This window comes from Carettochelys insculpta, chromosome 20 (assembly GCF_033958435.1).
Source record: "Carettochelys insculpta isolate YL-2023 chromosome 20, ASM3395843v1, whole genome shotgun sequence".
Lineage (NCBI taxonomy): Eukaryota > Metazoa > Chordata > Testudines > Carettochelyidae > Carettochelys > Carettochelys insculpta.
In genome coordinates, this window is record NC_134156.1 from 7,786,621 (window position 1) to 7,799,286 (window position 12,666).

At 47.4% G+C, this 12,666-nt stretch overlaps 2 protein-coding genes across 7 annotated transcripts in view; both read left to right on the plus strand.

The window, feature by feature from the left end:
- Positions 1-1,754, plus strand: part of ACOX1 (acyl-CoA oxidase 1) — a 33,423-nt gene extending 31,669 nt beyond the window's left edge. For all 3 annotated transcript variants that reach the window (XM_075014901.1, XM_075014900.1, XM_075014902.1), the window contains one exon: positions 57-1,754. In XM_075014901.1, coding sequence (XP_074871002.1) covers positions 57-107 — 51 coding nt within the window. In that variant the 3' untranslated portion in view covers positions 108-1,754. The remainder of the gene's footprint in view (positions 1-56) is intronic.
- A 2,653-nt stretch (positions 1,755-4,407) lies between these two features.
- FBF1 (Fas binding factor 1) overlaps positions 4,408-12,666 on the plus strand; it is a 41,959-nt gene continuing 33,700 nt past the window's right edge. For 3 of the 4 annotated variants that reach the window (XM_075014472.1, XM_075014473.1, XM_075014474.1), the window contains exons 1-4: positions 4,408-4,628; positions 5,785-5,896; positions 10,120-10,180; positions 11,092-11,142. In XM_075014472.1, the coding sequence (XP_074870573.1) occupies positions 4,433-4,628; positions 5,785-5,896; positions 10,120-10,180; positions 11,092-11,142 (420 nt within the window). In that variant the 5' untranslated portion in view covers positions 4,408-4,432. Of the gene's footprint in view, positions 4,629-5,784; positions 5,897-7,293; positions 7,322-8,180; positions 8,223-8,916; positions 9,008-10,119; positions 10,181-11,091; positions 11,143-12,666 lie in introns of all 4 variants that reach the window. The other variant, XM_075014475.1, reaches the window with a different exon arrangement.

The window sequence follows — 12,666 nt, forward strand, 5'->3', positions numbered from 1 at the left end:
AAAACACAACAAAAATTATTTTGAGCTGATTTCCCCTTTTTTCTCTCTCCCTACAGGTTCACGAGTCTTTCCACAAGCACCTGAAACCAATGCAAGCCAAGCTGTGAGGTGTGTTTAAAAACACACAATTGCTCAGCTGTAGAACTTGGATGGCATTGCCTTTCATTCAGGCACCTGAAACGAATCTCTTAATCCCAATAAGTGTAGAACAGTAAAAACAGTCAGGAGTTCTCTGGCACCTTAAAGACTAACATGTTTATTTCTTTGTCAGAACCACATTTTCCACCTGACAAAATGGTTTTTGCCCATGAAAACTTATGCCCAAATAAATCTGTTAGTCTTTAAGGTGCCAAAGGACTCCTTGTTGTTTTTGCAGGTACAGACTAACACAGCTATTCTTTTGAGGCTCGTAGGACACTAAATAATTGTACCCTCTCATTTTATATATTGAAAATGTGGGGGAGGTTGATTACAAAGAATGCATAAGAAAGTGGATCTCTTTTTAAAAGTGCAATTATAATAGATAAATGAACCTTTTAAACAATTTGGAATGTTGTATAGATTCATGCAAGGCTTCCTTTGGTGAACCTGCTGTCTGCAGATGTGGTTCATTTGGAAAGCATAACAGGATTTTACTACTGAGTAGTTAACTGTGTTCAGGCAGTAGCTGCTGCTAAACAGCTATGTCATGTTTGAAAACCTCACTTTTAACTCAGCAATATCCTTTTGCCGCCATGCTGCCCCCCTGGACACACAGCTGCTGTCTGAATCCTACATTTTGCTGTGCACAGTGATGTGTATGTGAGCTGGTCAAGAGCCAAGGGTTTAAACTGGCAGTTACTGGGTCTTAATCGAAGCTCTGTGATAATCCACTTCTCTCCCAGTTTATTACTCCTGTCTCCCTGGGCACAGCGCTGTCCTTCCAGCAGGGGTGTCTGAACCTTCTTCCCTGCCGTGGGACTTTCCAGATGCGGTTAGGAATTATATACCCTTTTTTTCTCTGGAACGTTGTCTCGATCAAATCATCCAGTGAGCTTTTGTTGCAGTATTGACTGTGTCCTTTTGTCCTTTGACCTCCTTTATGTTCCATGTCCATCACTGGCACCCACCCTTCTTTGAGGCTCCTAACTAACGGCAGCTGTAGAGAAAGAGCAGTGACACAGCTATGCTCCCCTGCCCATCCCCCAAATGCAAATTTCGACCAGGAGCGGAGTTCTGCTATCTTTTTAGTCTGTTTTTTTTCTCCATTAACTTCCAATGAGCTTTCTCTGAAATGTAACTGTCCCTTTTAATAGTGAATTGAGACAAACACAATTGTTTTCTGTATTAGCAGATTACAGACTCAGCTTTTAATCAATCCTCTGTGAAATCATTGTAACTGAATCCAGAAAACGGTTTCTTAAGTTTGTCCTCTTACGGAAATCCTTTTTCCAAAACAAGCGATGAGCAGCACTGTTGAGTTTAAAGCACTTCTTTCAGGACAATCCTGTTGCCCCACTGAAGAAGCTGCATTTCTAACCCTTTTGCCACCCTGTTGTGAAAGTCTCTAGCTTTGGACAACGTTTCCACAGAGGCATTTTTGCACTAATCTCTTCAACAACAGAGGGTAGCTCAGTGCATTAAACCTGGACTGAAATACATAATTAAAAAAAAAAAATCTTTTTGCTGCTGACCCTTCCAAGTCACTTTCATCTTCTGTGCTGTCCAGTATAACAAGAGAGCCCTTGCCTTCTACTTAATTCAGCGGGACACTGTTGACAAATGGCATTGGAGAATCAGCAGGGGAAGGGTTAAAGATTGATTTAAGAGAACATTGCTTGCAGAATGTGTGTACAGACCTAATAAATGACAAACTCACTTTCAAATAAAACAGTTGCAAATTTTTTCATTTTTATGTCTCTGTCTTCATTGATTCTTCTAACACCTTGGGTGGAGTAGAACAGCCCAACTTTCTTAATAAACGTCCCAAAACAGTCTGCCTCAATGGGTTTTCAGTTGTTTTTTAAAAAGGCTTCTACTCAATGAAGAAGTTTCTATCTTTATCATTAGCACTGTACTGTATTGTGTTTAGTGTCACAGAGCACTCCGGGAACGTAACTAGGTCACGTTAAAAATAACATTCTTGGTGCACTCTGTAACAATAAACACACTGTAGTGTAATACTAATGATAAAGATAGCTAGAAACTTCTTTGAGTAAAATACTGTAATTTATAATGGCTTGCAGTGGTGTTCTTCTATGTTAACTCTTTACTTTGGTGCAACAGAATTAGATCAGACTGTTTCCTGAAATGTGATAGTATCTGTTCAGCTTAAATAAGTGACTGAGGGCCTGGTCTAAACTAGAAAATTAGAACTGTTTTAGCCATGTTGGTCAGGGCCCTGAAAAATCCACTCCAGAGCAAAGCCATTCAGCTAACATCAGTCCCTGTGTAGACAGCACTGTGTTGATGGAAAAATTCTACCTTCTTCCTTGGAGCTGGATTTCCTATGCTGATAAGAGAACCCATTCCATCAACATTACAGCAACCCAGCTGTGCCCGGATGTATTTTAAATGGGGACAAGCTCCAAAGTGAAATAATTACATTGCTGGTCAAAACACGGCTTTTAATTGTGCAGTTTTGTAGGCTACTGAATTGGGTTTCACTGAACAGAGATCTGTTAGATTTTTGAATTTTAATTAGGGGATGTTTCTTGGCAAAGACTTAATCTTCCAAGGAAAGTGCCTGCAATACCCTCTCTCCAGACAATTTAGATGAGTGCAAGAGCATCAGAAGAACATACAGGGAAGGGTACAATTCTGCACTTGTCTCAGGAGCTGGACTAGATAGGAAAGACATTAGCTACCTCTTGGTTTCTGTTCAACGCTAGGTTGAAGAGAAATCCTGGGTTCAGGTGAGCTCTTGCCATGCTTGTTAAAATGCTGCTTCCATCAAGTTTGAAGTACTTTGGGGAAACTATTTTCTTGGTCCTTAGGTCTGATTTCCAAGACCAGCATCTGATGAAGTGAGTCTGTGCTCACAAAAGCTCATGCTCAAAACTTTTCTGTTAGTCGATAAGGTGCCACAGGACCCTTCGTTGCTGTTACAGATCCAGACTAACGCGGCTACCCCTCCGACACTAGATTTGATGGGTTATTATTTACCTGTCCAGTAAGAAATTTCTATTGGAGTGCTCGTTTAAGAAATTGATACTGTTTCTTGTGAATAGCGCCACGTTTCTGTGGCTTCTTAGGAAACATTTCAGCCATCTGCAATGCTCAGTTCAAGCTGTTCCCCAACATTTATTAAGCCAGTAAGAACGCAGAATGTGTACTTTTAAGTGTATATTCCCACTGCCTTTATGAGCAATATATACATGAGAGCGTTGACTCTTGCAGGACTGCATCAAATGCCTGGCAAATTGGTAAAGCATATGTACTGCAGAAGTGGGTCTGTCCCACGAAAGCTCACCTAATAAACTATTTTGCTAGTCTTCAAAGTGCTACTTGACTGCTTTTTGTTTTGCATGAGTTATGTTTGCAAGTAATATTCACCTTGTGAGGCATTCTATGGGATAACTTTAATCGCTTCTTACTGAGACTTTCATATGTTAAAGAAAAACAGTTAATGACCAAGCTGTTCTGATGTTAAACAAACTATAAAAAGCCCTTGAAACCGTTTCTCAGGACTCCCACTTCTCTGTAAGCTGGCAGCCTGCACGCATGCATAACAAAGGTTCCTTTTAGATCTAACTCGTGCCTCACCGCTTTGACCTCCAGAGGAGTGGGTTCCCCAATAGAGGTTAACACGAGTTTATCTCCTCCTCCTACCTGAATAGCGCCCCCACCCCATAGTCACAGAGCCACCTGTAGCTTCTCTGACAAGTCATGGGACCAAGAAGCGCGTCTGGGTCGGGCTTAGACATCTGCACTTCCTGGCCCTATGAGGCGTAGCAGTTCCCACCCTGAGCACACTTGAATCTTGCAGCACTAGGGGCTCCCAGCTCTTGGGGCCAGCCCTATGCAGCTGCCACTTGCAGATAAGAGTTCCTCTCCTCCAGAGGAGACCATGACGGTCAGCTCCCAAGACTGCCCCGCCCTTCCCATGCACCCCCCAGCAAGCACAGCGCCCTGCAGAAGATGCAACGTGAGCGGCGGGGCGGGCAGGAGACCCCCGTCCCCGAGCAGCAGCTCACAGCCCCGCCTCCTCCCCCTCCCTTTCCTGTTGGCCGCCACCAAGGGAATGCTGGGAGATGTAGTTCCTTCCCTCCTCCAGGGCCGGCTGTCCAGGGAAGGAGCTGGCCGGGGAACTACAGCTCCCATAGGCCCTTGTGCTCCCCCCCTGCAGCCAGAAGGTGAGAGCGGGGGATACGATGTATCCGGCCCTAGATACAATGTATCCTGGCGGGGCCGCGCGCGGGAGGGTGTTCCCTGGGGCGGGAGCCCGGGCGCTATGGTAACCGGTGCGCTGCGGAGGGCAGGGAGCGGTTGCCGGGCGGACACCTGGCGGGCTGGGGCCGGTGCCCGGGGAGCCGGGAGAGGGGCCCTGCTGCGGGGGGGCTGGGCGGCCGGGGTCTGCGCCCTGCAGCGCCCCAGGCGAGGTGCCCCTCCTCCTCCTGCGCTGCGGCTCAAGGGCTCCCCCGACGCAGGTCAGTGGGGCCCGCGGGGGGCGGGCCATGGGAACGGGGGGCGCCCTGGGCAGCCGGCGGCCCGCGAGCGGCCAGTCTGCCTGCAGGCTCGGGAAGAAGCCGCCGTTCCGGGGCGCAGAGCGGAACGCCCAGCTGGTGCCACCCGCCGGGGCCGCTGGGTAGGAGACACTCGCCCCCAAAGCAGGGTGGCCGCTATAGCGACTCCAGTGAGGGGTGACCCCAGTGGGATCTGCAGGGCCCGACCCGGGCGCCAGACAAGCCCAAAGCCCAGCATGCAACACCCCCCCGCCCCCACGTCATGACCCCAGCGATAGATTCGTGCTGCGCTCAGGAATTTGCAGCTTTAGTACTTGCCACCCATATCCTTACCTCAGGGGTGATGTGAATCGAGATGGAGCCGAGCAGGGCCTGCGGTTGCTACAGGCTGCCTCAGTGGGCTGGGGGGCTGCTTGGTTTGAGGAGCATCGCGCAGAGGGGGACCTGCAGCCTTGTCAGTCCGCAGCCTGCTGTGCTGGCCGGATCAGATCGGGAAGCAGTGTTGCACGCTGGGATCTGGTGTCTCCATGGCTTTATCTCTTTCAGTCAAATCAGGGGTGATTGTTATCTGCTCCATTTAGTACAAATTGAGGGGGAGCGTCCTGATCCTGGCAAAGGTGCCCAGGGGGTTTCACTGCGTGAAGTTTGGGTGTGTCGTCTTTCTATGAAATCCAAAAATAGAATAATTTAATGTGCGAAGAAGGATACCCTGGGGTTCAGGCACAGCAAGAAATGTGGGTTATATTCCCAGCCTTGCTCCTAGCTTGCCCTTTGGCTTGATTGGTACAGTCAATATTTGACAAGCAAGCCAGGAAGATAAGCAGACAGACAAATCAGGGATTCTTTCTGTAGCTAAGTTTACATGAATGAACTCGGGATAATCACCTTCACCTATCAGGGATGTGTATTTCAAGGCTTAATTCACATATGAATGTCTTGGAAGTGTTTTGTGGTTTTCCCGGGGAAATCACATTATTGTAATGAAATAAAATTTGTGAAAGTTTGCGAAAGCAGAGGGGGGAAAACTTGCCATGTTTATCTTGTAAGAGGAATTCCATGTCACAAAGCTCCTGTTGTACATGGAGTTGAATCAGGAAATTTTAACTCTCTCTTTCACTAGGTGAGGCTCAAGTATACTGGAGTGCGGTACTAAACTATCCTGCGGCATGTGAAGGTGACAACCATATGAATGGATTAACTGGAGGGAAAGGACTGCTGGAAGCCAGGAGATGGTACGGGTAAAGTAAACACTGCTGGGGAACAGTCTGATATCATCTAGGACAGGCTCGCTTTGATTTCATTCCTGTGACGTGCACAGGCTGAACGAAACACGCTCTTGGGTGCTGATGGGGTTTGATAGCAAATGCTGTCGGCTCAGAGGAGACTGTGCTAGTTGCAGGCTCCTATGGTAAATCTTTTCAGAGAGGTCGCCCTGTTAGTTGCTAAGTGACTGCTTGTTATTTGTGGAGCTGCGGACTAATACCTTTGCTAAGGTGCCACTTTACTGCTGGTTATTGATGGTGACCTTCATAGAATGTTAGGACTGGAAGGGACCTTGAGAGGCCATCGAGTCCAGCCCCCTGCCCTCATGGCAGGACCAAGTGCTGTCTAGACCATCCCTCGTAGACACTTATCTAACCTGTTCTTAAATATCTCCAGACAGAGAGATTCCGTAACCTCCCTAGGCAATTTATTCCACTGTTTGACCGACCTGACAGTTAGGAACTTTTTCCTAATGTCCAACCTAAACCTCCCTTGCTGCAGTTTAAGCCAGTTGCTTCTTGCTCTATCCTCAGAGGCCAACAACAACAAGTTTTCTCCCTCCTCCTCATGACACCCTTTTAGGTACCTGAAAACCGCTATCATGTCCCCTCTGAATCTCATTTTTTCTAAACTCAACAAGCCCAATTCTTTCAGCCTTTCTTCATAAGTCATGTTCTCTCGACCTTTGATCATTCTTGTTGCTCTTTTCTGGACCCTCTCCAATTTCTCCACATCTTTCTTGAAATGCGGTGCCCAGAACTGGACACAATACTCCATCTGGGGCCTAACCAGCGCAGAGTAGAGCAGAAGAATGACTTCTCGTGTCTTGTTCACAACACACCTGTTAATGCATCGCAGAATCACGTTTGATTTTTTTGCAACAGCATCACACTGTTGACTCATATTTAACTTGTGGTCCACTATAACCCCTAGATCCCTTTCTGCTGAAGTCATTCCTAGACAGTCTCTCCCCATTCTGTACGTGTGAAACTGATTGTTCTTTCCTAAGTGAAGCTCTTTGCATTTGTCTTTATTAAACTTGATCCTGTTTACCTCAGACCATTTCTCCAATTTGTCCAGATCATTTTTAATTTTGACCCTATCCTCCAACACATTCTGCAGACTCCGCTGAGGAAGATTACTTGTGTTGTTTGAGGTTGTAGGGAGGAATCTGACAACTCCCAGAGTTCCCGGTGGGGACTGTGACATGTCAGACGTGGGGCAAATCTGGCCGATGAGTTACCTGAACTGCAGATCTGTGATGCAGAGAATGCAACGTCTTGTCTGAAAAGTCCGCGTTAGATAACAAGTCTTAGTGCTTCTATTCTTATAACAAGGATCTTGTCTTCTTTTTTTTTCCTGTTAGGCTGCAAAACCAAAAAAAGGGTTAAAAGGTACGTGCACTTGTGTGTTTCTCTGTACAATCCCCTTTGGGCTGTTTGAGAAGAGGTGGGGGGAGGTAGCCAACCCTGAAGTGTCACTGAGACACCCACACATACTCTGACTTCAGGGTACTTGTTTCCAAGATACGGACATGCAAAGCATTTGTATTGCTTGTGTTAGGTCATCGCTGAGCCAGCAGTGAGGTTCAGCTGCCTCTTAAATCAGGCAGCCTTGCACAGAGGAGCAAGTTTCCCCTCCCTTGGGGAATTATGCAGATGAAGTGAAGACTGTACCTTTATCAGCCTCCGCTTGTTCTTCCCCCGACCCTCGGCCTCAATTCTCCATTGATATGGCATATTCTGTCCATCCCCCTCCACCCCACCATTGTACGCTGCTGCAGTACAGAATACCTTCTGGTTTTCTTAGCTGCATGTTAGAATGAGAGCCTCATTTGAGTCCTGGAACCTCTGCATGTGCCCAGCAACTGAATGTTGTAGCAGGTGGGGCATCGTGCAAATCCAGTAAAGAAAGAAATCCCCTACTTTGCCCAGCTGAGAAACTGCTCCAGGGAGAGCCCCATTTGGGCCAAGCTTTCTTGTCTTCACAGGATGATGGCTGGAAAATCTAGCCTCATAGAAGTCAGTGGAAACTTTGCCATTGACTTCAGTGGGGCCAGGATTTCATCTATTGTCTTTAAGCTGACGTGGAGGACCCAGGACTTTAGGCTGGTTTGTGTGACCAAACTTTTGTCCTTGTGATTGGAGGCTTTTGGTTATACCAACTGCTGTCTGAATGTATGAAAGACATTTTTTTTCCCCCTATGTGGTGCCCAGCTCCCTGATGGGATGGCCATCCTCTGTTTCATTCTAGGTTCCATCCATGACATGCTCAGTGACCTCCTGGGAGATGACGGTAAATGCTTTCACTGACATTTGGCGGGGGACAAAACTTTTTTCCCCATGTAGATGCAGAGCTGTTGAGAGGTGCTGGCTTGGCAGCCTTGGAGAATGAAGCCTTTTGTGTACCTGTAGAGCAGCGACAACGTTGGGTCTGGTACCACAAGCTTTCCCTACCATGGTGCACCAGCCCTGTCCTCTAGGCTATGCCTATACAACAGAGTTATGTCCAAATAACAGTCCTTATTTTGAAATAACTTTGCTAGCGTCTACAGTACCTGCACACTATTTCGAAATAACTTAGCAGGTGCATTATTTCCAAATGGGTAAACCTCATGGCAAGAGGAACAGTACCTAGTTTGAAACTGGCACTGTGAAGACGCAGAATAGCACTATTTCAAAATAAGCCACAACAGCGTCCGATGGCACTATTCAAAATAGCACAATGGGTCCAACAATGCTGTTTTGAAATCCCTTTTGTATGTAGATGCGTTACTTCAAAATTTTGAACTATCTTATTTTTAAACAACTCTGGACAGCCCTAGTGACCTCCTCCAAGGGTGAAAGGGATTTTCAGTTTCTGTGCGCTTGTTGGCCTCTCCTCTGGCAGGGACGTTGTGGGGAGGTGGTGGTAGTTTGTGATCTGCAGCTGTTAGAGCAAAGATCTGGAGCAAGTTCCATATTCTCTATTCTCCATCATTTGTTTCTAGATGAAATCCCTGTTAAATCCAACAAGCCTGCCCAGCTCTCTGGAGGCAGTGGAGGGAGATCCAGGGAAATCATCTCCGGGGCCAGCAAAAAGTGAGTACATCTGAATTAAGAGAGTGACCAGGGAGGCCTTGCTAGCTGCTGGTGTCTGCGCATCCCAGGAGATCCTCAGTCCTTGCCTGTGTTTCACTTCTTGGTACTGTCCATATATTTTTAGACTGCACAATTATGACGCTGGGGGAAATTTTTCCAAAGCGCAATTAAGAGTTTGGTGCCCAAATCCCACTCGTTCTCAAATCACCATCCTCTTATGGGTGCATCCTGCCCTCAGTTATGTCTGTACCAGCCGATTGAAATAACAGCGCCCCATTTCAGAAAGTTATACAGGTATTGCTGAGCAAGACACAAGAAGTCATTCTTCCGCTCTACTCTGCGCTGGTTAGGCCTCATTTGGAGTGTTGTGTCCAGTTCTGGGCACCGCAGTTCAAGAAAGATGTGGAGAAATTGGAGAGGGTCCAGAAAAGAGCAACAAGAATGATTAAAGGTCTAGAGAACATGACACATGAAGGAAGGCTGAAAGAACTGGACTTGTTTAGTTTGGAAAAGAGAAGATTGAGGGGGGACAGGATAGCAGTTTGCAGGTATCTAAAAGGGTGTCATGAGGAGGAGGGAGAAACCTTGTTCTTCTTGGCCTCTGAGGATAGAACAAGAAGCAACTGGCTTAAACTGCAGCAAGGGAGGTTTAGGTTGGACATTAGGAAAAAGTTCCTAACTGTCAGAGTGGTCAAACACTGGAATAAATTGCCTCGGGAGGTTGTGGAATCTCCATCTCTGGAGATATTTAAGAACAGGTTAGATAAATGGCTATCAGGGGTGCTCCAGACAGTACTTGGTCCTGCCATGAAGGCAAGGGCTGGACTCGATGACCTGTCAAGGTCCCTTCCAGTCCGAGCATTCCATGATTTAGCTTGGTCTGAAGCAATAGCCATCTTAAACCCTATAACTCCTCCCCAACTCCTCTTGTAAGGGTCAGAATAACTCCCTCACTGTGGGTTCATCTCCTGATCTTCTATCACAGTCAGTGAGACATGTCCCAGCTTCGGACCACAGCTGGCTTCTGCAGTACCTCTCACCTGACCTCTTTTCCTACGATGTTGTGCCACGGGGAGCAGGGGCAGTTCTTAATCCTCCTGCTTCTGTGGCAGGTCCGTTTTAGAGGATGATGTCTTCCGCAAGATGGCTGCGGAGGAGGACGCAGGAGCAGAGGTGAAGTAAGGCCTGGGTGGACTGGGGTGGGGAACGTGAATCAGAGAAGGTTCCTCATGGACACTGAGAACCAAATTCAGCCCTGCTGGAATTTCACTGAAATTTTAGGAGCCCTGTAAACAGACGATCTTATCTGGATGTCCCTCTTGTCGTACGGTGGGGACGGGATGCTCTCCTGGATCATGAGAAAGTAAGAAGCAAACTCCCGAGCTGATGCTGAGCGCTGCTGGGGTGACTTATGTTGTCTGATGGGCGTTGACTTTATTGCGGTCACTTTCTGGGGATAAGCAAAGCAAAAATCCAGGTTTTCTTCCTGGTATAACGTCCCTGCCAGCAATCGCAGCCACACTTCAGCAAGGAAACAGAGTTCCTGGGCTGAGGGGTTTCCCACACCTTTTCCTAAGAAAAAGAAAAATCCCCCGGCCTGAGAAGACAAACGGTGGAAAAATCTTGAAGCATTTTACAAACGGGGCTGAAATAGGACTCCTGGCACTTTGGGGAGCTGGGCATGTGTTATTACCCCTGCGTTACACAGGAGGAAAGCTGGGGTGCAGAGAGATGGAGTGGCTTCCGCGGAATCATAGTGAATCAGCGGTAGACTTGGGATCATAACCTAGCAGTCCTGATATAATGGCTTTAAGTGCCCTACCTCCACTCTAACCTGGGTGCTCTGGGTCCCTGATGGTTTATTTTAAACACAGCAAGGCCTGTTTGATTTACTTGCTGGCTCATTTCACTTTGGACTAGGTACAGAATAGGTAGCCTTTAACAGTGTGTGCCCAGGCAAGCGAGACTGTAAGCAAAATGAAAACATGCTTATATGGGCATTGGGCTTTTGTGGGTTTTATCTGGTGCTACATGCCTCTGCCTGCATGCTAGTGTGATATCCTCTCTCCTGACTTCACATGCAGGGATCCGACCTCTCAGATGTAGACCCACAAGCTTTGCTGGAGACCCTGAAGGTGAGCTTATGAAATATCACTGCAGGTTGTACCTCTCTAATCTGGAACTCTCTCATCCGGCAACATCCATAATCTGGCCTGGTTTTACTTTGCTGGATGATCACTTATCATGGGTGTGGCCAAGTTTCCCCCGGTCCCACAAAGTTTTTTTTTTTTTGTTTTTTTTTAACAGCCACAGTGTTCTGTGCTGTTATTTAGCTGTAATTTACCCCTGGTTGTCTTGCAAGAGCCCAAGAAGCAGGGGAAATGTTGATAATGTACTAGAAAATATTGACCTCCTGTGGTCCAGCAAATTCTCTCGTTTAGCACCAGTCAGGTCCAACCTGTAGTCTCCGACTTGCACTGGCTGAGGCTGTGACGTGCCAGAGCTAACCTCAGCTGTCTCCCTCTATGGGTGTGTGACTGCAGCTGTACCCAGGCTAGCTCTGGTCTAGCTAACTCAAATAACAGTAGCAGTGAAGCTGCATCAACACAAGCTAACGGCTCATATGTCTATACCAGAACCCAGGTGGACTTACACAGTCCCCCTCCACTTCACTGCTATTGTTATTCGAGCTGGCGGGGTCCAAGTTAACTTGGAGGGGCAGGGGGGCTCTGCTGCAGTCACACCTCTGATGGTTGGAGAAACACACCCTTCGTTTGCATCCCCGTTTCTCTGAGTCAGTGTTTAATTGTAGCCCTTTCCTCCAATAGCTTTTCTTCAGAGAAACCCCCGTTGAGCGCTTGGTTACTGGGAGCTCCTTAGACCAGTGCTCAGAGACAGGGCAATGAGTTTTATGTGTACGCGGAAGGGTTGCAGCATCAAGCCTCTTTTTTTTTCCTCCTCAAAATTTCCCTGACGCATCCAGTGATAAACCTCCCCACTGGCGAGTATTGAAAAATAGGAAGACTAGAGCGTTTGCTGGAGTTGATGTGCACTGGTTTTGGCCCAGTCTTGGCCACTTTCTGTGGCCAGCCAGGGAGAACAGTGCAGGCTGGGCAGATACAGGGTCTGCACTGGAGGTCTGCTCCCCAGGCTTCTCTGGTGAGTGACTGGACAAGAGCTGGGCAGGGAAGCAGGTTGGGAATGGAGGGCCCTGAGCCCAGGCAGCGGGTGCGACAGCATTTACACGTTCAAGAATATCCTGTCAAAGCAAGACAGTTTCCATTTGCTCTGCTGCCCAAGCACCCGGGCAACCGCTTGGCTGATGTGTTGTGAGCAAGACTTGAGAAGTCATTCTTCCTCTCTACTCAGTGCTGATTAGGCCTCAGTTGGAGTATTGTGTCCAGTTCTGGGCACTGCAGTTCAAGAAAGATGTGGAGAAATTGGAGAAGGTTCAGAGAAGACAAACAAGAATGATTGACGGTCTAGAGAACATGAGCTATGAGGGAACACTGAAAGAACTGGGCTTGTTTAGTTTAGAGAAGACTTAGAGGGGACATGATGGTGGTTTTCATGTACCTAAAAGGGTTACAAGGAGAAGGGAGAAAAATTGTTCTCCTTGGCATCTGAGGATAGGACAAAGAGCAATGGGCTTAAACTGC